This window comes from Meleagris gallopavo, chromosome 5 (genome assembly GCF_905368555.1).
Source record: "Meleagris gallopavo chromosome 5, MGAL_WU_HG_1.1, whole genome shotgun sequence".
Lineage (NCBI taxonomy): Eukaryota > Metazoa > Chordata > Aves > Galliformes > Phasianidae > Meleagris > Meleagris gallopavo.
Window position 1 is genome coordinate 49053345 of NC_139408.1, and position 26883 is coordinate 49080227.

The following is a 26883-nucleotide window of genomic DNA, read 5'->3' on the forward strand; positions in this document are numbered from 1 at the left end:
TTCCATGTTTGCACTGACAATTTTATTTTTTTATTACTGTTACAGTTTTTGTGGGCAATAAAATAATCAAATACTTCTGGGAATAAAAAGTAATAAGAGGAAGCTTAGAGATTTAGAGAACAATATTTCAGGAATTTTGCCTCAAATAACCAGGTCTTTTTTTGTGTGTGTGTACATAGAGTATGCACAAGAAAAACTGTGAGTGTCAAATAGAAAGAAACATATTTCTCATTAGGATAGTGCATATCATACTGTCAAAGGATTTAAAAATCAAAGCATTTGTTTGTCATTTTAGTTTAATATAACAATAGCTGTCAAAACTGCTCATTTTGCCTGCTAGTGACAAATTTACTGAAATTTTGCAGCACGAGGCAAATAACATGGCACCAGTTCCTCCAACTTTTATTTCACTCTGCTCTAGGCAGTATTCCTACTTGTTTTTTTGCGTGAGCTTTGCCTGAATGAGGGCTGAAAGTTTCAATTTCTAACATTAGACAGTTTTAGCATTGAAGATTCACAGAAATCCCATTTTACAAAACATGTTGGGTGACCAGAATGGTGCAGACTTCAAATTTTATCTCTGAAATGCCAGGCTCATTTCTTACAGAGCATTGCAACATACAAACTAACTATATCCTTGATGAAATTCCCTTGAGGTCTTTGAGGTCACCCCCAAGATTAAACACTGCCTGACCTTTTGCGTTCAGAGCTCAGAAGCGCTGTATTACGACGCCTACTACGCCTTTGGAGATGTTGGTCTGTTCCACTAAAAACAAACATCTTAGACCTCGTCCCTCATGGGAAGAACTCCGATGAAGCAACTCTCTGTTATTACCTTGTACAGAGACTATACAGGACCATGTTCTGGCGACAGAGACAACATAGATAAAGCTATCACTCAAGTGCAGCCTTGAGTAACGGCACATTTTCCCTCACTCAAAATGATATTGCGATGCAACTAAGGGAAATGTGTTAGGAGCTTTGTGCTGGAAACAGGTAGAGTGGCGGATCATGAAGGTAGTGGTTAGAGCAAAGTACTTCATAAAATCATAGAATGGCTTAAGTTGGAAGGATCTTATAGATCATCCAGCTTCAACCCCCTGCCATGGGCTGGTTGCCCTCCATCAGACCAGGCTGCTCAGGGTCCCAGCCAGCCAGCTCTGCTTCTGGGAATGAAGCATCCATAGCTTCTGATTTGACTCAGCTGCTCTTTTTAGTCTCCTCCATGCTACTGATTTGTGCTGAGATTTGGAAAAGTCTTTTATGGTAAAGTCTATAAACTAGAGCCCTTCATCTAACTGCTCTGCCGCTGCCTTTCTGCAAAGAGGAGGTTGTAGCAGTTCATTATGTCCTAATACTTTTACTGTGTTAGCTGCTGGTGTGTACAGTTAGTGCATCTTTTTGAACATGTACCCGTAATTTTTTTTTACGAGAAACATCTGTAAATGAACATATCCATGTAGATGCTGGGACTCAGTAAGATTACAGAATGTGAAAAACAGTATGAAATCTATTGAGCGTAGCTCCTCTGACTGGAGCCTTTATGGCAGCTGTGTGGACTGACTCCTCCCTGAGCTTTCACTCCAGGAATTATTTCTAACTTGGCATCCTGAAGTCAGTACTGGATTCCAACCTGAAAAGAAAAGCAGTGTTAGGCAGACACACAACTAGCCTCCTTCAAGCATTCAGAGTATTGTGCATGTGATAAAGGGTTGGATAAAACTGTGGCAACAGTCTGCTATCTTTCAAGGCTCAGGAAAATAAACCACAAAGGCAATTCAACAAAGTCCTCTTTGTTCCTGAATAGAACCAACAAAATGAAAGGAATCTGGTGGACGAGAGAAGGCAAGAAAAGGTTTACTGCAGGCAGCAAGTACACACAGAATCGTCTTTGCTGGCTTCTCTGACAGAGCAAGTGCATGATTATCACATGAGCCTCTCAAAGACGGGAATTAAAGGGGCTGTCACATCGCTTAAGCTGCACTGAGGTCAAAGGAGTTCGGACTAACCGAGGTCAGCCACACGTGGCCCGGGAAGTAGGGGTCTCATTTTTTCTAAGCAACAATTGTTCAGTTTGATAAAAATAGATGCCTGAAGCCTGCAATGGCTTGTAAAGCTGTCCCTGTAGGCTGGATTCCCACAAAGTGCAGTATATCATCAGCAGTGCTCTGAAAAGAACAGAAAGACAATGAGGCCAGTCAGATGGTCAATAGAAACAAGCACAGAGGCAAAACACACAGAGGAGGTCACCACTTTTCTCTGTCACCCCCCTAGAAGAGCAAGGGGAAAAATAACAAGTCTGAAATATTAGTGCACAAGTATAATAAAATGAACATGGAAACAGGTGCCAGCAATATGACAGTATGGGAGCCTGCTGCTCGCTTCCACGCATTACTCCATGAACTGTGTCTCAGACAGAGACCCCACCCCACAGGTTGCCAGTGATGCCAGGGCTATGAAGAATGCCCCTGTGATAAAAACAGTGCCCATTCTGTCCCATGCTCTCTGTCCCCTTTCAGTTTCCAATTCACATGATTCAGCTCTAAAAGGAGCACTGAACTCGTCACCAGGAGTATCAAATTTCTTCACAGTTTTGATGAACCTTTTGCTGAAAGTAGACAAAAGAGAAATGAACAGTTGTGTAGCCAAGCGTAGCATATCTGGGTATGTCTTGCGACTCGTGTTTGAAAGCAGGATTGATGTTCCTCTTCTTCACTGGGCAGGTACAGAAAAGCAGCCTCTTTTTTTTTTCAACCTTTCGAGCAAGTCAACACAAAAACATAGTACAATCTTCATCATCGTCTTCATTTCGTATATAACCAAGCTCAGGATGCTTCTGTGCTTGCTATTACACAGCACAGATTAAGTGATTGATTCTGCCCAGAAAAATTATTCTCATTTCTGTATCCCCATTTCTGAATCAGAATTTTCCATGTTGAGATTATTTGTGACAACAATACCAAAATTTTAAGATACATTCTACAAATAAAGCCTATCCCCACCTTCATTACTCACACAATAATATCATGTCTTCCATGTAAACAAACTAAGTATATGTGATACAGATAGAGTGAATGTAATGGGATTTGCAAGTACTGCTCTGTCACACATTTTTATTCACTAAAATAAATCCTGAGATCAAACCAAATAAGGAAAACTGCAGGTTCGCCACAGGATCTTCACTGATATGTTCAAGCTGATAGTGAAGAATGAATCTGAGCAAACAAGTCCTTAGGTAAGCTCAATTCTCTTTTACAACCTGGTAATGACTATGTGTTGACCTGTCCTTGAGGAAAGAGCCTTTAATGCAGCTTATCTAGCCCAGAAGACCTCCCATTGTCCTCAGTGAGGTCTGGGTCAAAAGTCAAATTGAAAACTCCAAACACACTATCTGTGCTTGACAGGCTTTAAACTGGAATTGACGTTCAATGTCCAGTGCGCCGTAAAACACAGCAGTAAAATACACAGCAATATAAGTCCTGGGTAATTTGCTCCAGGTAGCCCTGCCTGATTAGACCAGATGGACCTGAGGACCCTTCCAACTTCATCCATTCTGTGAATAGTAGAATTTTTTAATTCATTTCCATTCTTTTGTTCCAATTTTACTGTGTTTTTTCCTGCTCTGGTGTAAGGCTTGAGATGTTGATGCAGTTGTGTACTTCCTTGGGTATAGAAGGAGATGTAAATGCCTTTCATTAGTCTGTTCATTTTCCCTTCTGTACTTAGAGGGGTGAGGCCACACCTTGAGTACTATGTTCGGTTTTGGACCCCCTCACAATAATCAAGGCCCTGGAGTGTGCCCAGAGAAGGGCAACAAATCTGATGAGGGTCTTAAGAGGAGGGGCTGAAGGAACTGGGATTGTTTAGTCTGGAGAAGAGTAGGCTCAGGGGAGACATTATTGCTTTCTGCAATTACCTGAAAGGAGGTTGTGGCCAGGTGAGTGTCATCCTTCCTCAGAACTATATAAGATTATAGGGAACGGACTCAAGTTGTGTTAGAGGTGATGCAGGTTGGGCATAGGAAAACCTTCTCCAAAAGAGTGGTCAGGCACTGGAACAGGATGCCCAGGGAGGTGGCAAAGTCACCATCCCTGGAGGTATTCAAGAAACATTTAGATGTTGCACTAAAGGACATAGTTTAGTGGGGAAATATTTGTGTTAGGTGGATGGTTGGACTAGATGATCTTGGAGGTCTTTTCCAACCTTGGTGATTCTATGATTTTTAGGCCTGATAAAGGACAACTGTCCCTACTGATGCTACCGTGCAAGATTCCAAAGGAAGCAACACAGAGCAGACTCCCAAAGCCAGCACATTCAGTCCTAGTGAAGGGGATGGGTAAATCCTCATACACTGGAATTTGGACTTTCTGATGCAGCTGGTATGCTGTTGCTTTTTGGTGGGGAGAAAGATAAGGAGCAGGCACTCAATCATGTACATCCTGGAGGAGCTGAAGGGCTTGTGTTGAAGGTCCTGGAAGTGTTCATTACTGACCCCTTGATCAGTGACAAAGCTGCAATCCACCAAGCAGCAGGATTCTGTGTCAAGCATACTCTATGGAAAAATTCTGGTTTTCCCTGTAAGGAAATTTATTGTATCTCCAAAGTGATGGGGAGTAGCATGGAGTTCCATTTCTGTGTGTTGTCACCAACTCCTCATCTCAGCATGTCTTGCTGGTAACTTAACCACCCATTGCAACAAAGCACTCTTGGTCTTTCACACCATGTTAAAGAAAATAATCAACAGAGTACTTAAACCATGTTTGGCTTCAGTTCAGTTTTCAACTGAGTTCAGTAGTAAAAAGAAACCCCAGTAGTTCTACTTCACCACAGCTAGTCTTGCTCAACGTCTAGTGTTAAGATAAATTATGTTTTCCAGTGTGTAGGATGAAATAAGAGTTGATATCACAGCAGGTTGATTTTGTCAAATGCTATTTACATTAGATAGCAAATCTTTTCTTTCATAGAAGGAACAATTTTGAAAGTAGGTAATGAAGCTGATGTTGGGGATACATCACTTGGGACCACGATTCATGTTCCATGTAGTCTTAGTAAAAAATATATCACTTTCTCAAACAGCTTTTAACAGGGACTTTGGCAGAATCTTTTTTCTTCTAAATGATAAAAGATCAAATCCAGTTCTACAATATAATTTTCAGTCATCGCTGTTCACTGTTCTTTTATTGCAAGTATGTGTTGGCATGGTTTAAGAACCATTGAAGTATTTAGTAGATGTTTAAAAGTAACAGCTATAACTACTACACTAGATACAAATAGAAGATGACTAGATGGGTTGCTGCCTTTAGAAGAAAAGTGTTTTATGGAGAAGGATTTAAGAGAAATAAGATTATAGATGCAAGTGTTCCATTATTCTCAACATTTCAAGGGAGAAAGAAGAATGGGTTTTAAAGTTAGGTACAAGATAAGAATATTTCAATAAAAAGATAAGGATACAGTTAGAGAGAAACTGCAAGTTGCTCAGCCCTTGGAAAAGTCAAGCCACTTGGAAAACCCTACCTGTTTAGGTAGGGTTTCTTGATTCTAATATCCCAAGGGTGAGCATTTTGATTGTGATTCCAGGTCACAATAAGATGCTAGTCATGGAAAATACTGCATTTTCCACCCAGATGGAGAAATGAATGGGAAAGGTGTATGACAGAGTGCCTCTGATCCCTTGAGATCTATCCAAGATCTTATGAAATCAGTGGAAAACTTTCCATTGAGTTGAACGTGCTCCGGATCACATCCTTTTAGAGCATGCTTTGTTGTCAAGCCCTTCTTCCCCACTCTGTTGCTCAATTTGCTTTCTGCTGATGTTAGGATCTTTTTTTTTTTTTTTTTTTTCCCAAATATTAATAAATCTGTATAATCTTTGAGCCTTTCTTCTGTGTCACTGCTTCACTGTATGCATGACTGCATGGTTGAGAGCTGCTCTGGAAATTACTCATGAAAATGAATTGCCTGGTCATACCACAATGGTCAGTATCTGTAGGCTGCAGCATCCCCCCTGTGGGCCATTGTAGCAGATCATAAAATCTCATTTCCAGGAAAGTTTCAAAACTTTTATTTTATAAGGAACATTAATTATCAGAATCCAAATGACTTGTCCCATTTCTCCATCCACTTCCTCTCTTTTTCTCCTCATCAGACGTGGTAGATTGGAGGCAAGTGGCAAGAGATGACATTTCAGGTTCCTGGTTTTATGTCCCTGGTTTCATATCAAAGTCAGCTGAAGTGTTTAAAAACAACAGGACTCATGAGCCTAATGCCCAAACCAATATTTGCATGCAATCATTTCTCATTGTTAAAGTTTTGTAACAACAGCTGATTTACAAGTCTGACACTTAGGCAGGCATATGCTTTGGCATTCTACAGGCTTCCCAAGACTCATACCCTGCAGCACTGCTTGTTGACCTCTCCTTCCAACACAAGGCTCTGAGGCATCATCACAATTGCCAAACCACTTTGGACCTACATGGTTGTGAAAACACTAGTCATACCCCCATCTGAGCTTCCATTTTTTCATCTATAAATTATATTCTGTAGAGACCAGAACTTTCAGGAGGTACTTACGAGTTCTTACAAAGCACTTACCTAGGAAAGGTTCTCATATCCATGGTGAGACTTGAAATACATCGAAGAACAGGAAAATTCTCACCCCGCCCAGATGACCACCTGTTGTCAAGACACTGACGACACGGGAATCCACATTTCAAGCTTCTATCCTGCAAGATGTCTGAATATCAGAATCCTGCATCTCAGGCAAGATTCTGGCCGCCAAATTGTCACGTATTCTGAACAACAACTTCCTCAGTCTCTCCTGTTGGACCCGTTTCACTTTGTATAAATAATTAAACATTAATTGGAACAAGGACTTGAACTTAGACTGCCCATTGGACTGTTGCACTGGTCTTTCTCCAGACCAGAGGGGTAGGTAACTATTTGTATAAACTTGGTAAGTTGCAGAGCAACAGAAGTTCCTAAAGGGATCCCAAAAACTCAGAAAGAAAAGCCCAAAGACTTGTGGTAAAATCATTCAGTAAGCTACAGAACACACATTTTTCAGTCCTTGACCAGAATGAGGCAGAACAAGGAATATTAGCTGCTCTAGGGAAGGTTTTGCCGAATCTTCTTCACAGGTCATGATTCCATCAGGTTTTGAAAAGAGATATTATTTAAAAGTCAAACTTTTTTTTTCTTGAAGTGAAAAATAGTTCCTACAGTTACAAAATCCTCTAATAAATCCTCTGCATTAGGTTGAAGGCGTTAAGAATCTTCAGCACCATAATTGCTAGATTCTTAAAGTTTCTGAAACCTCTGGCTCAGACTCTCACTGTTCCAGCTCTGAGTGATTTGTTCCTCTGGCACTCTTCTCAGTTTTGCTGGCATTAGTCAAATGATGACTTATCACATTTAGTCACATTTAGTCATACAGAAAGATAAGTGAAGGTAATCAGATAAATTCAGTGATTAGAATAAGATTGCCACAAAAGAAAATACAGAAGGTAAGATAAAAACTGGGGAGGCTGAGTCCTAATCAGTTTACCTACTTGGTAAACAACGTTCCATAATAACATAAATGTTTATTTTTGTTAGTCAAATACATTTATTTTCAAACAGCTTTTTCATAAGGATTAGGAATTAAAAACTGTATTTTAGATAACAGACTCTAGAAGCAGCTGATATCAAAATCAGCAAATTGGTATTCCACTAGAAGGTGCAAGATTCTGCTTTTTTCTTTAATGTCATATAATATTTCATTTTCATAAACATATAAATTCAGTTAAGAGTTAACCAGCTAAAATATACAAATACACGGGAGGTTTTAAAAAGAACTACAACTTCAAAAGAAGCTGGTTTAGGAGTCATGACCTTATTTTTTGCAATGACTTATGCATCATGAACTTACGTAATTGGCAAAAGATAACATATCACACTCTCAGTTTTATGTCCTTGGTTTGACAACAGTGTCAGTTGAAGTATTTGCTAACTGAAGAACTATCAGAGCCTCATAGCTGAAAATGTTTTCATTCCAAAACTGATGTTTGTACCAAATCATTTCCCCTTTATTTTTCCTTTTTAACATTGCTAAATTCAGAATCAGAAATGAATAGGAGTATTCAGATAAATTTGGACATCAAGAATGTTTCTGAACATTAGTTATCCTAGTGAAATAGAAATATTTGAGAAATAAAAATATATATTTTTCTAACTCTAATGTCATCAGAAAGCACAAAAGTACACATACGAAGTGGATGCAGAGGTCTAAATCTTTAGTTGTTGCCCTTTGAGTGGGAGTCAATGGCAGTGACTAGGATTTTAAAGCACTCTCACAAGCTAAGTTTGAGTCCATTTCTTCCTTTTCCCAGCAACTGCTTTAAGCACTAGCCATGAGGCTGGGCACTTGTACCACCCACTGAAAACATCCGTCCTCCTGAGGCACTGAGATGTTCAAAAACTACAACAGGAAATGCATATTTTAACCAAACATTATGGAAATGGGAGAGGTCTAAAATGTCATTAAGTTAAGGTGCTTAACATCCATCTGAACTGGCAAAAATGGGCTTATTTTCTTGAGGTTATTTTTGGACAGATCTGAGGCTTAGGAGTAGGATTTGTTTTGGTTTTAGCTGTGATTTCTGAATTTTGGGGGGAGCAGTTTTGCTTTGAGACATTTAATAATTCACAGCAATATATAGCATGGGGGAAGAGAATGGCTCCAATTTTGTCAATTTGCAGTTTTCTGCAAATTAGAAATTATGACAGGAAACAATTATATGCCATTAGTTCAATAGAGCATTTGCTATTTTATCTCATCTGAAGCTGAATTTAAGTGACCTGAAGAGAACTGGTTACATGTCTTAAAATCTGGCTAACAGTGAATTATCACTGGCAAAGTAGATTATTTGGTGAAATCTATAGACACTATTTTAATTCAGTGCAAATGAAAACTTTCAGTACCCGTGAGAGTAAATTGACATCAATGAATCTCCCTGATGTAACTAGACTAGGAGAAGAGAATAAGAATCGTAGCAAACAGCAGGAAAACAGACAAAAAATTCAATCTGGAAAAACTGAAATTGATATGCAGAAGAACAAGAGACACACATTCAACAGATGGAAGAAACGTAAGGAGATGCAGTGCTGAAAGAAACCACAAACATTGCATGAAGGATAGCAGTGTCACACATCCAGAAAACAAAGCTCTTCCGAGCTGTTACTACAAAGGTCATCACTCCATAATAGATACGGTGGTGCACTTTGGAATCAGAGGAAACTTGCCTTGAAGGGATGTCATAAACTACCAAATCCTTTCCTGTGTCTCTACACGCAAACAGCTACATTTATCTTATTCCCAAATGCTTATAAAATAGGCTTTTTTCAAAAATACAAAAGTCTTCAGATCATCTTACTACGTTCTGGTGCACACAATAAAGCAGTCTCGGACTCACAGACTTTCAGACAAAACTGGACCAACCAACCAATAGAGGCATCCTGGTTTGGTTTTTTTTTTGTTGTTTTTTGCTTTTTGTTTTTTTTTTGCCAACTCAGGACTATTAAAAAAAAAAAAAAAATACATAAAACAGCACATAATTGAGGATATTGAGCCCACAGCACCAGCCTTGTCGCTCTTCTGCTTTTATTTTCACTCACTCTATACCACTAGGCCTCACTACTTGCACACATAGCTGTAGCTGCTGGCAAACATTATCTGAAGAACAGAGAAAACTCTGACGGCATGGAGGATCTGGTTTATTGGGAAGGAGTAGGGCAGATACAAGGGCAAGAGGAGTGGTAAAGGAGTTGTACAATCATTTTCATTGGTTCCTTGGTTACAGTTATTCTCATGCAGCCACACAGCCCTTTCTTTTACATCAGACCAGCGGCACTCCAGGCTGCTCAGCTCAAGGACACAAAGGTGAATTGCAATAGCCAACAATTACACTGACTTTCAGAGTGTAAGGCTTTCATTTGGTATCTCATAACATAACTAATAATGAGGGATAACTAAGATAAGAGAAGGAAAAAACCCACATACTTAATTTCAGAAGACAATGTACTGGCATGGCATCTTTTAAACAATGGAACAATCTCCTAGATGCTCCCCAGTAATGGATCCTATTTGTTTGGTGCTTTTATAGCTAGTCTGGCAAATGCTAGAAAACAGTCTGCAGGATATAATCTTGCTTTGGCAAGTGGTTGGGCTGGATGAACATTTCCATATAAGCTTCATCCCAATTCAGATTAAAGTTCTGGAAGAAGGATCTCTTTCTTGCTCTGTATTTGCTATATGAAATCCATATATGGATCTCTTACGTATAACAACCTCAAAAAATGCCATCAGAAGTCTTGGGCTCTGACACAAACCTCCTCAGAGATGACTGATACATCTCTACTGACCCAGGGACTCCAAAGCACGCCCTTTGATACTCACAAAAACAGATCCATATCTGCAAATGCCATCAGAATTCAGAGCCACTCTCTCAGTTACCCAAGATGGAAAGACACAACCCAGAACTGGCATATTAAAAGTTGTGTGGGCCTCTTTTGTTGTTACTTTGCTTAAGGTAATGTTTCCTGCTGAAATAGTGGCATGCTGACCCAGTGATTTGGCTTTGGACTCAGACTGACTTCTCAGTCTTGCATGCGCTCAGAGGAAGTTTGCATCTTTCTGTACGTGGTCTCATAGACATGTCTTTAGCTATTCTCAGTGTTGATCAGCAAAATAATAATGATAATAAACCATAGTCCCTTTTGACTCATTCCATGTGCCTCATCTCTTGGGTGGCTGTCATCAGATTGTACATTGAGGCAGGAATCTAGTTATTTTAACACCTAATACAGAATCATACACCTAGAGAACAAGAGAGACCAAGAAATGCGTTGTACTCAGTTGAGTGTTCTGCAGGTTTTTTGGGGCCAAAGCTCCTTATTATAATTTCTGTCGTGTGGAACATTCTTCTCTAAAAACTTATTTCTTATAAATGTCCCAGTTTAGCCAACATAAATGGAGTCATCTAAGCCTTGCATGTCATTTTGAAAAATCACAACCACATTCCTCCTGAATGGAGAACTTTTACTCCAACAATATGAATATAAATTAGAATCCCTTCTCTCTTTTTCAAAATCAAAGAGCAATGCTCTTTAGAGGGTTCTATATTGTACTTTTTCAACACACATACATGCACATCAAGATCACCAATAATAGCAAACAGAAAATTATTTTTTGGCACATGAAAGGTAAGTACATATAATACAGAGCAAATAGAAAAAGAAATAAAAAGAGAACAAGTTTAAAATTGAGATTGCAGAGCAGAAATAACAGGAGAAGCACTTAAACATATTGCTGCCCCAAGCATGTGAAAATTTCAATGGAAAATAGCTACCAAATGTTTCCAAAGCCAACCACAGAAATCAAATAAGATTCAACTTAAGTTCAATTTATTCTCATGATTTTGTTACTACAGAGGCACACACGCATGTAGCATTCACGATTATTTCTCAAAATATCAAACTCTTCTGGGCTCAAATTTGTATAGCACTAAAAAAAGTTTTAAAAGAGAAATCCCTCTATTCTGTGAAACAGCTTCTGGGAACTTTCTTGGAAATCCCAGAAAGAGAAGCCAAAGAAAATTATCTATGGGGAATTGTGACTGTTGCTGTGAATTTTTGTGCTTATACTCTGATTCATTTAATTAAACTCTTCAAGCGAATCATGGGATGCAAAACAAGAGACATAGAGTAATCAATCTGTAATGAGATCATACGAGTCATAAGTTGTCCATTATGCATACGTAAATCCAGATCTGGAAAAAAGTTATACTGCAGTTACAAACTATGATTTTCAATAAAGGCTTTAAAGCAGCATTTGTCGATGGAGTTAAATTATATGAAAAGTGAAGACATTGTATAGCACCCAAGATTTAGCATGCTGAGGAAAATCTCATCTCTCTCTTTAAGTTATATTACGAAAAAGATAATAAAAACACATTTTAGAAGGATATTAATGGGGACAAAGTTCCACAAGAAACACAGTGAAGAAATTAAAATAAAAGCATAGATGTACAACAGCCATATTAAACATCCAGATGACAAAGCCTGTGTCTATTCACTTCTGTTTTGCTTCAAATGAACAGTAATGTGTGAAAATGATTCTGGGAAAATAGAAACTGTTCTTCCGTAAGTGATACTGCTGTTTTTAAATAACAACAGCACTGCTAACACTACCATTGGTATTGTACTGTATTAGTAATAGTCAAAATTCCTTATGAATTTATGCTTATTGAGTAGAGTTCATTGATAGACTTAGTGAAATCCTTTTGGACAAGCACATAAAATACTCATCAATTATAGATCTGTGGCTATTAATGGCACTGTCTTTGAGGAGTTCTGCAATTACATCTGGGTGAAGGTTGGTCTCCAGTGGCCCATAAGCAGATGTACATCTACCCATGCTTATTCTGGTGCAGTCTGGAGGAAAATTACTTTGGAAAAATTAAGGAGCCTGAGATGCTGTATCAGAAGTTAAAAGTGATGCCAGTAACTTTAAGGAAGTGCAGCAACACAGATGGAAAGAGGAACAGGCACTTCACGTGGTTTTCTATGGCTTCTCATGCACCATTCATAAAAACACCACAATTAAGCCACACCACCTTGGACGAGGACTCCTAATAGCCTTTTGAAAAGCATATTCTCTCACTGAAGCTTTGAAGATTTGCCCCAGTCATACCCTGAGTGCTCAGATTTCTTACAGTTTTCCATTTTGATGCTCAGGTACGACACCAGGTTGGATGAGATCAAATAGGCCTGCAGAGCAAATTTAGTGCATTTCACTTAACACATTTGTAGCATTATCTGTACAACAATAGAACAGTTTTATGTAGTTCGGTCAGAGCAGAAGGTAAATAAAGAATTTGCATTCTGCTCTTTAAATGCAGATAGAGAAAGAAATATTGCATTCAGATGACTTCTCTATATTATTTATGTGCAAGGGGGTTACCCCAACCTCAGCTCACAGCATCTGGACTGGCAGAAAGCTGCCAGTAAACCCTTAAATACTGTCCCCGTAATGTATTTGGGGACACAAACAGGAAGACTGATCTCCAGCATTACACTCTTCAAGCCTTCAACAGTAAAAATCCACCTAGAATTAAGAAACTGGATATTCAGCCCATATATTGCAAGTAATGACTTTTGTAATCTACGCTTAGCAAAACAATTTCTTCACATCACCTTTCCCAGAAAGTGAAGGATGCAATATAATATACAGTGCTAAATTAAACCTTACGCAAACATTACTGACATGTACAGAGGTACACTGCTTCAAGTGCTTACTCATCGTATGTAATTCAAGCGAATGGCAAGATTCTGGGGGCCAAGGGCAAGCATGACAAAAGTATTTTTCAGCTATTCAGAATTGTGAATCAAAAGCAATGTATTGTTAAATTGAAAGTCTGTTTATGAGAGGGCTGTGGTTATGGAATATGATGGCAATGAGCTCTGTACTGACTATAAATGTCACTTTATTTATCATCCTTTATTATTTTTAGAATGTTCATTGCAAGGAAATACACTTAAACAACCTTAATTCTGTACTAGAAAGCTCTCCATAAGAGAAAAGTTGGTTCCAGAACTTTTCAGTAAGAACTTTTTCAATTTCTACAGCACTACTAGGAAAAGAAGCAATTGTTCAATACAGTCTGTAATACTATTCATCATACCAGGTCATTTTAGGATACTTTCATGCAGATATTTAACAGATTACAGCTTGCTTTCCCAATGGAAAAGCAACATACAGTAAATCATTTTTATGCACCAAAAGGAGAAAAGTAATGTATAAAATATTTTTTGGATTGTTTATAGCTTAAAAATCTGAAAAAGTCCAAACCTCTTCAAAAGCAGTTCATTAAATGGTGATATCTATATCACTGCCCTTTATTAACTCATGCTCAAATTCGATCTTCTCAAGACCAAATGGACAAAGTTATGGTGGTGCCAATTTGTTAAGCAACATCTGTATCAGTTGCCCAGATAGGACGCTGCTGTCTGAAAACAGGACTGCTCACTCAACACAGAACTCCTTCCTCTTTTCTCAGTATGCCTTCCCTTCCAGCTTGGTTCCCCCTAAAATAGGATCATACCAATGAAGCTTGCTGAGCCTAATCTTGAGTGGCTCTGGAGGTGACTAGTAGCTCCAAAATATTCACACTAAGTCACACAGACCCAAGATCTTCTTGCTTTTTAATTGTCACCATGACAATGTCAACACTTAAATCACTAGTACTGAACATATGCAAGATGTGGCCCAGTTTGTACCTCTTGGAGGTGTTACCTAGGCTGCTTTCAGATGCACTACTGCTTCTGCTTTAGATTTCTTAGGTTTTCTTCACAACCATAAAGCTGGAGTGATGCACTGGCAGAGAGAGAGGATGGGAAAATATCCCTAATGATATAGAGAAGATAGCAACATAATGCCCAGTTTCTTGAATAATAGGACAAAACTGCTTAAAATGCCACCTTCAAAGACTCCACTGTAAAGATACTGAGGTCATGCCAACAGCAAGTGCTTGTTGCAATATCTCTATGGCATCTTGAGAAAAATAAGCATGTGTAATCACAATAACTAGGATCACTTGCATGTAGGAAACAGCTACAGTAGAGTTAAACAAGGTGGAATATTCCTTATAATGGCAACATAGCACTTTTAATAAACACTTTTAATATTATATGCACTATTAGTGTTCATTTGGCATAAGTATACCTATTCCATAAGCATGGTGGTACTTTTAAGTAATGTCTGTTGAATTCTTTTATTAGATGTTTAAATAGTCAAAGAAATACTGCATTTTAGAGGTCTGTTTCTAACTACATCCTGGAAGAAACTTAGCTGGAAACAACAGCAGCACTATTCTGACACCAAAAGCTGTGATGGTTTACATCAACTAAGGTTATCTGCCATCAACTAATGGTCAGGATCAAACAGCACTTAAAGAATACAGTCAGCAGAGAAAATGTGGGTGCAAAATGTAGGAATGAGCTTCTGAAATCTGCAAGTGTGCAGAACAGGGCTGGAGTGTTACACTGGAAGAATAAAATGACTTCAAGGTCTGAAGCAGCAGTGCTATGTTTCCATTATAAGGATGAAATCCAGTGTTGCCTACCTCAGTGTCACAAAGATGGCAGATAAAAATATCTATAACCTGGGCACTTGTCAGCTGCTTGTGGAGAAGAAAACTCTAGATGGTTCAGCCAAATGTAGAGTTAGCACGAGCCTCCAAAGAAATGCAGTTCTGGTAAACAAGTACAATCTGAAAATACATGCGGTATTTCCAGCAGAGAAGGATGTGCTGGTTATAACGTCACTGGAATACTGCATAAAATTGAGGTCACTCCTTTCCAGGGCAGACACAGCTGTGCTCCATATGGGAACATCCATAGCCACAGCCCTATCACGTGGCTCCCAAGCATGTGCCTGTGCTCCCATATTTACGTCTGGGAAATCCCAAGCCATGCACCACACGAACAGAATATCCAGTGTGTGGGAAATATGAAGAACATAAATGGCCAGCGAGTGCACAGAACACTCCAGGCACTCTGGTTGTATTGGGTTCCCCAAGAGAGGTGGGCCTCTCTCTCCCCTTTGCACAGGGACGGCAGAAAGGCTCCAGAGTTACTGTACATACGTTTGTCAGTTGTTCTATGGGTTTCAGGTAGATCTGAGCTCTACTGAACAGCAGTGATTAAATAACATAATGCATGGGTTGTGCACCTAGCGTGTCTCCAACACACCACACTCATTGACCAGGTGCTCTGCTGACAAGCTGCATGTTTGTCCATGGCTTCCAGATGTCAACCAGACTGTTGAGAATGATTGTGCTGAACAAAGGACTGTATGCTGTGCCAAGGATTGCTGATCTGAGGAAAAGGATGACAGGGTAGAGCTACCCTTAGTTCTTCAATGAATCTCCTTCTATACAACGCAGGAAAATGGGCTTTACAGGAAACAGGAGCAGAAGGAAGCTTCTAGGAGGATCGGAGAAATGGAAAATCCACCTCATGAGATAAGATCGAGCACCTGAATAAACAGGTGCTAACCTATGCAAGTTCCCATACTCTCCATTATCCTCATACTTTCCTAGAATCCATAACAGATTGGATTAGCACAGTGCTAATGAATTCTTCATCAAAACTCAGCAGCTCAGCCTTAGCATTGCCTTGACACAGCCCTACAGGCACAAAGAGAGGGGGAATTTGCAGCCTGTTTCATTCAGGACTAAGTGGAGAGAGCCCACCCTGTTGGCAAGGGTATGTTCCCATGAGCCTGATGTGGAGCAGCGCAGGCCAAGACTTCTCCAGGACCAGCACATTTCATGGAAGGTATTTATAAGAAGGGATTCAGAGCCTTTTATCTATGCTTTCATCAGCTAAGATACTTTACTCCTACTTTATTTATATTTTGCTGCCTTTTTTTTTTTTTTTTTTTTTGTGCAGTGGGAGCATAATGTTAATTAAAACTACTTAAGAAAGAAAACATCACTTTTTCCAAATACAATATAATTTTTCTTAAAGAAATGTTGCCTCAGTACAGAATAAATTTAGGGCTTGTTTTCAATAAATATTAATTCCAGAACTCTTCCCCATTTCTACAGGAAGGCTTAGACCTCTGATCCATTTTGTTCACATCTGCATTCCCAGCTTTGTATAAAGGTATGATTCCCCATTAAAGAAGGGATTATAATACTCTTTCTGAGAACAAAAAAAAAAAAAAAGTGTCATTTTCTTGGTTTAAGAAATATGAACTTGGTTTCAGGTAAGAACTAATAGCAAGAGATTCATGTTCCCACAAAATCAACTTCATTAAAATGTCAGAACTAAAAGTATGGTTGGATGCTGGGAAGCTGGTTTGCACAGATCTTAACCTTCAATTTGTGGCCCTTCAATTAAGTTTCATAGAGGATGGTAGAGAGCTCCAGGTGTCCACAATGAGTCACACACTGAGAAGAATGAAACGGAACTCAGAATTTCATATCTAAGTTAAAAGTGCCCGTTTAATCTTTGATTGGTTTTCATTTTTTTCTGCTGGAGCTTCAGGTGGAAATGATGGGCCCCATGAAATGATGAGCTGTATCACATAGCGACGCTTGTCACAGATCTTCCCCGCAAAGATACTGTATTGCTTAGTCTAAGAATAACTTTAAAATTCACAGAAAGTAAGAACTGTTGAACAGCTAAAAATAAAGAGTCATAGGAGGACGCGCTGTTAGGCATCAAGATGGAGACCCTGCAAATCAGCATGAGCTATTGAGCTAACCTAAACATTTTGGGTCGGATCCTAGTTCCAGTGAATTCAGAATGATTTGTGGTGAGAACTAATGTTTCTCTCCTTATTTCTGTTTTCCTGCTAATGAGTATCAGACACTGCATTGCAAGACTATTCTGTAAACAAAGTGAAAAATTAATCCTTTTTAGAGGAACATTTTATTCACAGTAGGCTATGGAGGGAGGAATTAAGCCTAAGTAAATAAACAATGAAGGTAAATAAAAATACACAGAGAGTGTCACGGTCATCAGATGATGCAATTTAAAGTATCGGGGTATATGATGAAAGCAAAATATACGATTTACGAGGAAAATCTAATGATTGAGTAAAACGCTGAGTAATTTCATCTGAGCATTAAATTATTTGCAGTTTTCTGCATGACAGGAAAAATTAGAACCAAACCTCAGGCCCTTGTTCTGCCCCTTGTCCTCATCCAAGAGCACAAAAGCTAACAGGTTTACACAGTTCCATGTCAATTAAAACGTTCCCTATAAACAATCTACACTTGCCCAAACTAAGTGACTTCCCATTATCTCTGGACAAAGTTTGAGAAAGAAATACTGAACTGCAATATAAAATAAGCGAATTGCATCTGTTTCAGAATAAGAATTCTGTGCAGTTCATATTTGTCAAAATCTTTCCATCTGGCTGCAGAGGTCTATTATTAGGATGTGTCAAACCTGTCCAGAAACTTCTTTCTGTTGTTGATAAACAAGCTGTGCATTAAAATGTGCATCGGGAGATTTACGTGTGTTCCTTCCAATTCTTATGTATGTCTGGTCATTAGTCCAAAACAACACTGCCAAATCCTGACCACAGAAACAGCAAACATAAATAGCAAAGGTCTGGGAAGAGAAATCCTGAGGTCACAAAGAGAAGGTAACTTCAAGGGAGTATCCTGGAAATTAGGGCTTATAAATCATCACGGCCTGAAAAAAGATTTCAGAAATTGGATGATGCCATTTTACATGACTAAAAAGAAACAAAGTCCTTGTGCAAACGCCAGGAAAAAAAATCAGTGGAAAACTTCACAAACATTTGTATTCAAAGAAAAGGCTTGAAGTACAGGAGTTAAGTGATGAAAGCAGAAGTGCAGAGCAGTTGTGCTCTCTGGCCCTGTGTTTGGAACACCATTTGTTGGTATCATACTTGAAATGGTCATTTACATATCACTAGATCACGTTATGTATGTAATACACATTTTGGTGATGCTGGGGATAAAAGGTCAGCAGTTTAATAATCTCATTTCTACATTCTAACGTGGGCTGATATACTTGCCTTTCTAGGTAAAGTAAACTCCTTCATTTTTGCTAAATTATGTGTTCCTCCACTCCATGGCTTATTCAAAAATGTCAAACCACTGCTGAGTAGAAGCATTATATTATAGGAAATGAAGGTCACCTTGGAAAAGATTATCCTACATGTGATCCCTAAAGGTTTTTCTTGAATAAATGTTTTTCTAAATGCTATTTTTCCTCCCTTCCCCTCTGAGTCTGTTACAGATTGAAAATTCAAATGTGTATGTCAGTTCAGGCAGGGCACACGCAAGTGCCTGAAATGGAAACTTGAAAGTTATTAAATGATATTATTTAAAATTCTTTATGGTTTACTGCACTTGTTAAGGAAAGCGAGACAACGGGAATCACATCCCGAGTCTTCAGCCCTGCTTTTGTCTGTTATCATACTACATGGCTTGGGTAAAATCCTGATCTCAGGAAGGCAATGGGAGTTTTGCCGATGCTCATTGAAGGCTTTCACCAGACAGAGCTCAGGGCTCTGAGAATCAGCCGGTAACAAAGCACGGCAGGCAGCTGTGAGATTACCTCGTGGAAAGGAAGCTCAAAGGAGGGGTGCTTCCTTCACCCCAACAAAGCCCGGACCCTGCCTGTCAACTCAAAAGTATCCTCTTAGCATTTTAAGAAAATATCGTAACTGTGCTTGCTTCATTTAAAAGATGAAAAACTAACCTGAGCTATAAGCCTGCTATTCTCATCTTTCTAAATGATGTCAGTGCATTGAAATATGCTGTCCGTGGAAACACGCTGTTATAAAACGCTGCACGTGGTGAATTCTGTTACAATCCTTTCAGAGAAGAGATTCCAGCAAATTGCATCTCCTCATCCTTTTCTGCATCGCACCTGAAACCAGCATGAAAAAGGGACAATGGAAGGAGTATTATCACATTCTGCCAAGGACTTCATCTGTATTCAATGTGTATAAAATCACCACTTAAGTATAACTCTATGGGGTTCCACTTCTGGACTAGACTGTTGCTTTGCTGCAGAGCAGGCCATTCAGATAACTGTAATTGCACTGCCTACCACGGGTCCAGCCTGAGCCCTTGAGCCACAGCAGCTCAGGAGCAGTTTGCTTGATGGGTTGTAGAGATGCACAGGGGTTCCGGATAATCTGATCTCCTGCTGCTGGAGTTGTCAGTGCTGACTCCCCCATAATCCAGCTGTGCAGCCCATCCAGCTCCATTCTTTAGCAGGACCTTGTGACAGCCTTGGTCAGCTGCTGTGCATCTCCTCTTCTGTGTGTTGTCCTTGCAGTGAAGCTGACTCGGGAAATCACAGAATCATAGGAAGGGACCTTTATAGATCATTGATTTTCATGGACAGGTTGCCCCCCACCAGCTCAGGCTGCCCAGGGCCCCATCATACCTGGCCTTGAGCATCTCTAGGGATGGGGCACTCATAGCTTCTCTGGGCAGCCTGTAAATCTCCACTCTGAACACATTCTCACAATGCAATCCCACTCAGGGCCAGTCAGGTAGTATTGCTAAAGCAATCTGATGGGATGGCTCCAGTTTCCCTCCCCGAGGCTGCACACCATGTCCCTTTGTCTTGTAGTTTTTCTTCATCATATCTGTGATCATTTGGCTTTGTCATGAGCAGGGAGCTGATCCTGCAGGAAATTACTCATTTCAACATAGCTAAGATTTTCTGCTCCTTTAGATGCCTGGGCCAGGTCTCCATGGATCACTGCAGGATCATGCGGCACACACTGCAAGCAGATGTGAAAGAGCAATGGGGTGGAAAATTGTACCTTTTTTGTATTCATCAAGTTGCACTGTAAGTGGTGTAATTGCCACTATTTCAGCGATCCTAAAATAAACACAGTCACCAAAATCATCTGACTTTGTGCACTAAGATTGGAAAAGACCATTAAGATCTAGTCCAACTGTCAACTCACCACCATCATGCCCACTAACCATGTGCCTCAGTGCCACATCTACCCACGTTTAAAATAAATAATAATAATAATTAAAGAAAAGACAACTAGCAGAATGCCCTCTCCAGAGGCAATATGGTTTACCATCACAGCTGCCAGACTGCTGGCACAACAGGGCACTCATAGGCAGCAGTGTGCAGGAACCTCCTATAAAAAGGGGCTATAGGAAGGAAGAGGACAGACTCTTTAGCGGAGTCTGCTATGATAGCACAATGGGAAATCGTTTCAAACTAAAAGAGGGGAGATTTAGTCTGGATATAAGGAAAAAGGTTTTTTACAATAAGGGCAATGAGGCACTGGCACAGGATGCCCAGAGAGGCGGTGGATGCCCCATACATGGAGACATTCAAGGTCAGGCTGGATGGGGCTCTGAGCACCTGATGGATCTGAGGGCGTTCCTGTTCAGTGCAGGGGGTTGGACCAGGTGGCTTTTAAAGGTCCCTTCCAACTGAGACGAAACTCTGATTCTATGAACACAACACATCAGGGGACTGTCACTGGGTCATGCTGACTCACAGGCTCAGGAGATGTTTTCACTTTGGGTGAGAGCTGAGTGCTGCACTGTTGTTCTGGAATCGGTCTTCCCTCCAAAATGACCAATTCCTCTCCAACCCAGAATCAGTAAAAAGTGTGTGTTGGAGGGGCTGGGGGGCGGGGAAGTAAAAAGCTTAAATGCAGAGAACTTTTTTGTCACGTATGTCATACTTGTCATGTATTCAAAGGCAAAAATGCTGGGGTGGGGTAGGAGAACCAAGGCCATGGCTCTGCGGTGACCTGGCTGCAGTGCAGCGCTCTCCTATTTCATTCAATTCCCAAAGCACCAGCTCGCTCCTTGACTCTGCCTGGGTTTTTTGAGTCGTGTATATTTATAAACAGAAAACAGGAGGGAGGAAAAGAAAAACAGCTGTCATTTGAAAGTGACGAAAGGCTACAAGGGAAATCAGTGCCAGAGCCATGCACAGCCTCCAACCCACGGTAACCTCTCTGCAGAGGTGTCACTGAGAGCAAACAACCACCAACGGAGTTCACCCACCCCAGATTTCAGCCACGTGGCATTTACTTCTTGCAAAGCCCAGACAGGTGAGCAATGCCCCGTTGCAGCCACTGGCAATGGGTGGCCACTCACACCAGGTGGGATGGTTCCATTCACACATCAGGGCTCGGTCCATGCACCACTGGAGGTTTTTCATCTCCCCTGATGAAGTCCAGCTCAAACACCTGGCCAACATGGAGCTCGGCTGACACGAGGGATGGAACCCTTCCAAAGTAGATTTTGTTTCCTCTCAGGAAGCATTGCTTGCCTTTGCCCGGGAAATTGTAAAATGGAAAAATAAACATAGAAATATACCATTTCGACACATCCTCTACATCAAAGCACACCCAATGTTTTTAATTTCGGCTTTTTTTTTTTTTTTTCTCGAGGTTTTGTTTTCTTAAGTTGCTGAACTTACTTGGTAGCTCCTGTTTGTGGAAAGAAATGTTGAAGTGTTATTAATTACACTTATCAAATCAAGAAAAACTACAGCCACTGAGTTCTCAGGAAGGAAAATGCTGTGAGCTCCGTGCAGACATACACGGATGTCTGCAGGGGCAAGGTCAGTGACCGCTGAGCCACAGACTGTGTGCAGAAGAGTGAAAACAACCCACAGACAAATGTGCCACTGTAAATCATGTCTCTTAGAATCTATGCCATCATCCCTTCAGTGAGCAGGAGGATGGGGTTCCCACATTAGCAGCAGCAGCAGTACGGATTCCTAGAAAGATGCAGTGCCTTCGGGTGCCCAACCCAGCCCCGCACCCTGCTGGAAGGCACAGCCATTGCGGTGTTCAGGGAGGGTGATCCCAAAACACATCCAGCACCACACCAACCTGCGAATGGCGTTGGCACATCTTCAAACCTCCCTGAAACCCAAGGCAGAATTTCACCCTTTCCCACTTGTGTAACTGCGAACAAACACCGTGTTTGGCCTGAAAGCATCAGCGCGTGGCTTGTAGGGCCACACAGAGCCCCTGTTTCGTTGTGCAGCAGCAGCAGCCCCACAGTATATCTGCATTTTCCTACAGCAGGAAGCTGCAGCAGTGGGGCCACTGTAGCAAAATGCTTCCATACCCTGCTCCATCCACAGCCAAATACAAAACCCCAATCCAAAAGTCTTCTTCAAGCTATGAAAATAAACCGAAGTTGTTCCCAGGGAACAGAGAAAAAGACATTTCCACAGTCCCTGCAGCTCTCCATAAGACTGAATGATTTTTTCTGCCTCGGAACAGCCCTCTCTGATCCAGCAGAGCAAAGTTTGTTGATACTCGGGGTTGCAAACCCATGTGTTTACTCAGGCTTTTGTCTGTCAGCAGAGTTTGAAGAGGTCGCTTTGAGAGATCAATATTTTTTCCTGGGGGTTTCTTCAGAGCTACCACAATTTGTTATTGCGTCTGTTTAGAGGCTTTAATTTGTGGTTTTCAAGATTGCATAACTGCGCAGAGAGGTGGTGAGAGGCCCACATGAAGAGTTCAAAATAAATCTGACAATATAGTAAATATCTGCTCAGTAATTTTCCCTGGTCTGAGAGCCACAGAATGCCAACAGAGCCATTTGTCAAGCTGGATATGAAGATGCCTTTATGGGACCAGGGCATATGTCTCCATCCAGATGGTACAGAACTGGATTCACCTCACTCGTCATTGACACCAACAGAGGACATCCCTCTGGGGACTCCCATCCGGGTGCCTGCTTAGGTTGCTCTAAAAGACCAGATATGGAAAAATTAAAATGAGACCTTAATTTTGCCCTTTACTCAGAGTTCTCATAGTAAGTTACATTGAAATGAACCGAGCCACTCGCCTCCCATAAGGCGACCCAGGGATTGTATAGCAGTCCTGCAGATGTCAGCTGGGAGGCATACGGGAACGTACAGCCCCACATGGGGATGGGCTCACTGGAGATGGGAGCTGTGGCCCTGAAGGTCACTGAGGGGCTGCAGGTGGAAACCCAGCACTGCCACCATACAGAAATGGGGTTCTCAGCAAGGACACTGCACGGCATCCTCAAGCCAAGCACCCCCGGCTCTGGGAGGAAGCACCTGCAAGCATGGTGTCAGGGCACTGCGTGAACAGGTGATGAGCTAGGATTGGACTTGATATTTTAGCGGTGTTTTCCAACCTTAACGATTCTATGATTCTACGAATGCAGAAGCACACGTACGTAACAGAGGGCAGTGTTCAGCGCTTCGGACAGCTCTCACAGACTGTTCTGAGGAAGATGGTGAAGAAGCAATGTGCACCCTGCGGACTGTGAGCCCTGTGTCAGCAGAGCCGCAGGACCTGCGGCTTTGTCTGGAATTGTGTCTAGATCCGGGACCCCCGCGGGGACAGCCGGGCAGGCGCGAAGCGCACAGCTCCGAACGAGATGGGACGGGATGAGACGGGTGTGCCCCGCGGACAGGCTCCGGCCGAGCCGGCGTCGAGCGCGCAGGAAGACCGCCCCGCAGCGCGGCTCGGCCCCGCCTTCACACCCGGGCGGCCCCGCGGGACGCGAGCACTCGCGGGCCGGGGTCGGCGCGGCCCCGCCGCTCCCCTCCGCCGCCGCCGCGGCTTCTCGGCCAACAGCGCCCCCTAGCGGACGGAGTTCGCCGCCGCCGCCCCTCCTCCGCCGCGGGGCACCGTCCGCCCGCCCGCGCCCACCTGGCACCGCCGCGCCCCGACCTCCGGAGTCCGCGCTTCCCGCCGGGGGCAGCGCCCGCCCCGTCCCGCTCCGCCGCCGCCGCCTCGGGAGGATGCGGCGCGCCCGCGGGTTCGAGCCCACCGTGACCCCGAGGCGCCTGGGCGGGGGTCCGTGCCCCGTGCCAAGGGTCGACCGGGGCGGGTGGCGGCCGGAGCCGGGGGCGGGAGAAGGAGGCGCGGGAGAGGCGCGGCGCGGCGCTGCTGGCACCGTCCCCGTCACCTGCGGGCGCTCCCGGGACGGCGCGCTGCCCGCGCGGCCCCAGCCCCGTTCCGCTCGGGGGTCCGCGCAGCGCCTGTTGCGTCGTCCTCGGCGGGGCCGCCCGCGGAGCGCGCGCCGCTGTCCGTGCCGGGACCCGGCGATGTCCCGCGTGGGACGCTCCGCCGGTGTCCGACAGCGGCCGCTCCCTGCCTCGTCGCACGTCCCCCGCAGCTCCCGGCGGGGCTCTCTCCCCTTTTGTCTGTGTATTTTTAGGTCATTAGAGTGGAGGGGTAGGTAATCCCCAGGCTCAAGTTCCAGAGGGGCGGGTTCTGGCCGGAGGTGGAGTCACTTTTCATTTAAATCCCCGACTATAAAATGGGCTTAAAGAGAAGCGGGATCTCAGCCGTGCCGCGCAGACCCCGGCACGCAGGGTCCGGGGGGGCGGGCAGCCCTGCCCGCAGCAGCCGCCGCGGCGATGCTCCACTCGCTGGGCGCTCACACCTTGCAGCTGCTCACCCAGGCGGCCGCCTGCATCCTCCTCTTCCCCCGCTTCCTGCTCACCGCCGTGATGCTCTGGCTCCTGGATTTTCTGTGCATTCGCAAGAAGATGCTGACGATGCCCACGGCGGAGGAGGCGGCCGGAGCCGGCGAGGGGCCGCCCCCCGACGACCCTCCGGTCTGCGTGTCCGATTCCAACCGCATGTTCACGCTGGAGTCGCTGAAGGCCGTGTGGCACGGGCAGAAGCTGGACTTCTTCAAGTCGGCGCACGTGGGCTCGCCGGCCCCCAACCCCGAGGTGATCCAGCTGGACGGGCAGAAGAGGCTCCGCATCCTCGACTTCGCCCGCGGCAAGAGGCCCCTCATCCTCAACTTCGGCAGCTGCACCTGACCCCCGTTCATGGCCCGCCTGAGGTCCTTCCGGCGCCTGGCCGCGCACTTCGTGGACATTGCCGACTTTCTGCTGGTGTACATCGAAGAAGCGCACCCCTCCGACGGCTGGGTCAGCTCGGACGCTGCCTACAGCATACCCAAGCACCAGTGCCTCCAGGACAGGCTGCGGGCGGCGCAGCTGATGCGGGAAGGGGCGCCCGATTGCCCCCTGGCCGTGGACACCATGGACAACGCTTCCAGCGCTGCCTACGGCGCCTACTTCGAGCGGCTCTACGTCATCCAGGAGGAGAAGGTGATGTACCAGGGAGGCCGAGGACCGGAGGGCTACAAGATCTCCGAGCTGCGGAGCTGGCTAGACCAGTACAAAACCCGGCTCCAGAGCCCCGGCGCGGTGGTCATCCAAGTGTAAAAAGGACCCGGCAGAAGGCGCGGGGGGAGAGAGGAGGGGGAGGCGGAGGAACGCGAGGGGGCTCCGCGCCGGGGCTGCGTGCGGGCGAGATGTGCCATAGTCCTTTCACTATTCAAATCATGTTGATTTGCCAGCCACGCTCTGTCAATACTGTATTTCCATGTGCGTTTTGTAAATAACTCTTTTTTTTTTTTCCTTTTTTTTTTTTTTCTTTTGAGAAGCGTTTACTATTTTTTAAGGCGGCTCTCTTCCTTCGGGATCTGTTCCCAGCTGCGTGTGTGCGCGGGTGTGTGTCTGAAAAGTTGTGTACAAGTGCTCCGTGCTGCCTAGCAAGTGCTAACTGGGATTTCTAGTATTTCTTTGTGATGACCGATTTTGAAATGGGTTTCTCTAATGCCAGGAAATCGTGTCTGATGTTGTCAAGTACTAGAACTGCCAATAGCCAGAGCTGAACGGAATGTCCTATTTATGGGGTAGGGGGGTTTTGTAAGACGTTCGTTCACCTTTTTTTTAATGAATTTTTTTAAATAATAAAGGTTGAGTAAATACACATCTAACTTTGCCCGTTTCTCTCGCTTCAGAGCGCCGCATCCCCTTTCCCTCCCGTCCACCTTCTCACTTCCTCTCCGCGGCCGAGGAGCGACTGCCGCCGGAGGATGCGCTGCCGGGTGCTGCGGCGGGACCGGGAGGAGAGGGGGGCATTAGGCGTCCCGGGGGCAACCCCCACCTCCGGGGCTCCCGCGGGACGGGGAAACGCGGTCCCGGCCGGGGACGCCCCGTCGAAGTGCGGGGGCGGCTCCGAGGTGCCGGGGGCGGGGTGCGGAGAGCACCTGCACGTCGGGCAGCCCCGCTGCGCACCGCCTCAGAGGGCGGGGAACACCGCTCCGCAGCCCGCAGGTGATGCCGAGCTGAGAGCCTCCCCGAAGACCCCAGCGGCAGCCGCTCACCGGACTCTCGGGCGGCTCCGTGGCGGGGCGGGACGGGACGGGATGGGGCTCCCGGACTTTGCAGCCTCCGGCGGGGCTCGACGGCGGCTCCCGCCCGCGGGTGAAGGCAGAGCGGGTCCCGCGGCTCCGCACGGTTCTGAGCAACGCGGGTGCCCCGGGGGCGGCGGCC

The 26883-nt window shown here is 43.8% G+C and overlaps 1 protein-coding gene and 1 long non-coding RNA gene across 2 annotated transcripts; one reads left to right on the top strand and one right to left on the bottom strand.

Annotated features, from left to right (window-relative positions):
• On the bottom strand, positions 1 to 7641 carry LOC146544346 (uncharacterized). Its single transcript, XR_014883754.1, has 2 exons — positions 6592 to 7641; positions 1 to 2168 (listed from the first exon to the last, which is right to left on the bottom strand). It is a non-coding gene; the product is annotated as an uncharacterized LOC146544346 (long non-coding RNA).
• A 17192-nt stretch (positions 7642 to 24833) lies between these two features.
• Positions 24834 to 26324, top strand: DIO3 (iodothyronine deiodinase 3). Its single transcript, XM_010712037.3, has one exon. It carries the CDS (start codon positions 24943 to 24945, stop codon positions 25765 to 25767), a length of 825 nt encoding a protein of 274 aa, XP_010710339.3. The 5' UTR covers positions 24834 to 24942; the 3' UTR covers positions 25768 to 26324.
• The last annotated feature ends 559 nt before the right edge of the window (positions 26325 to 26883 follow it).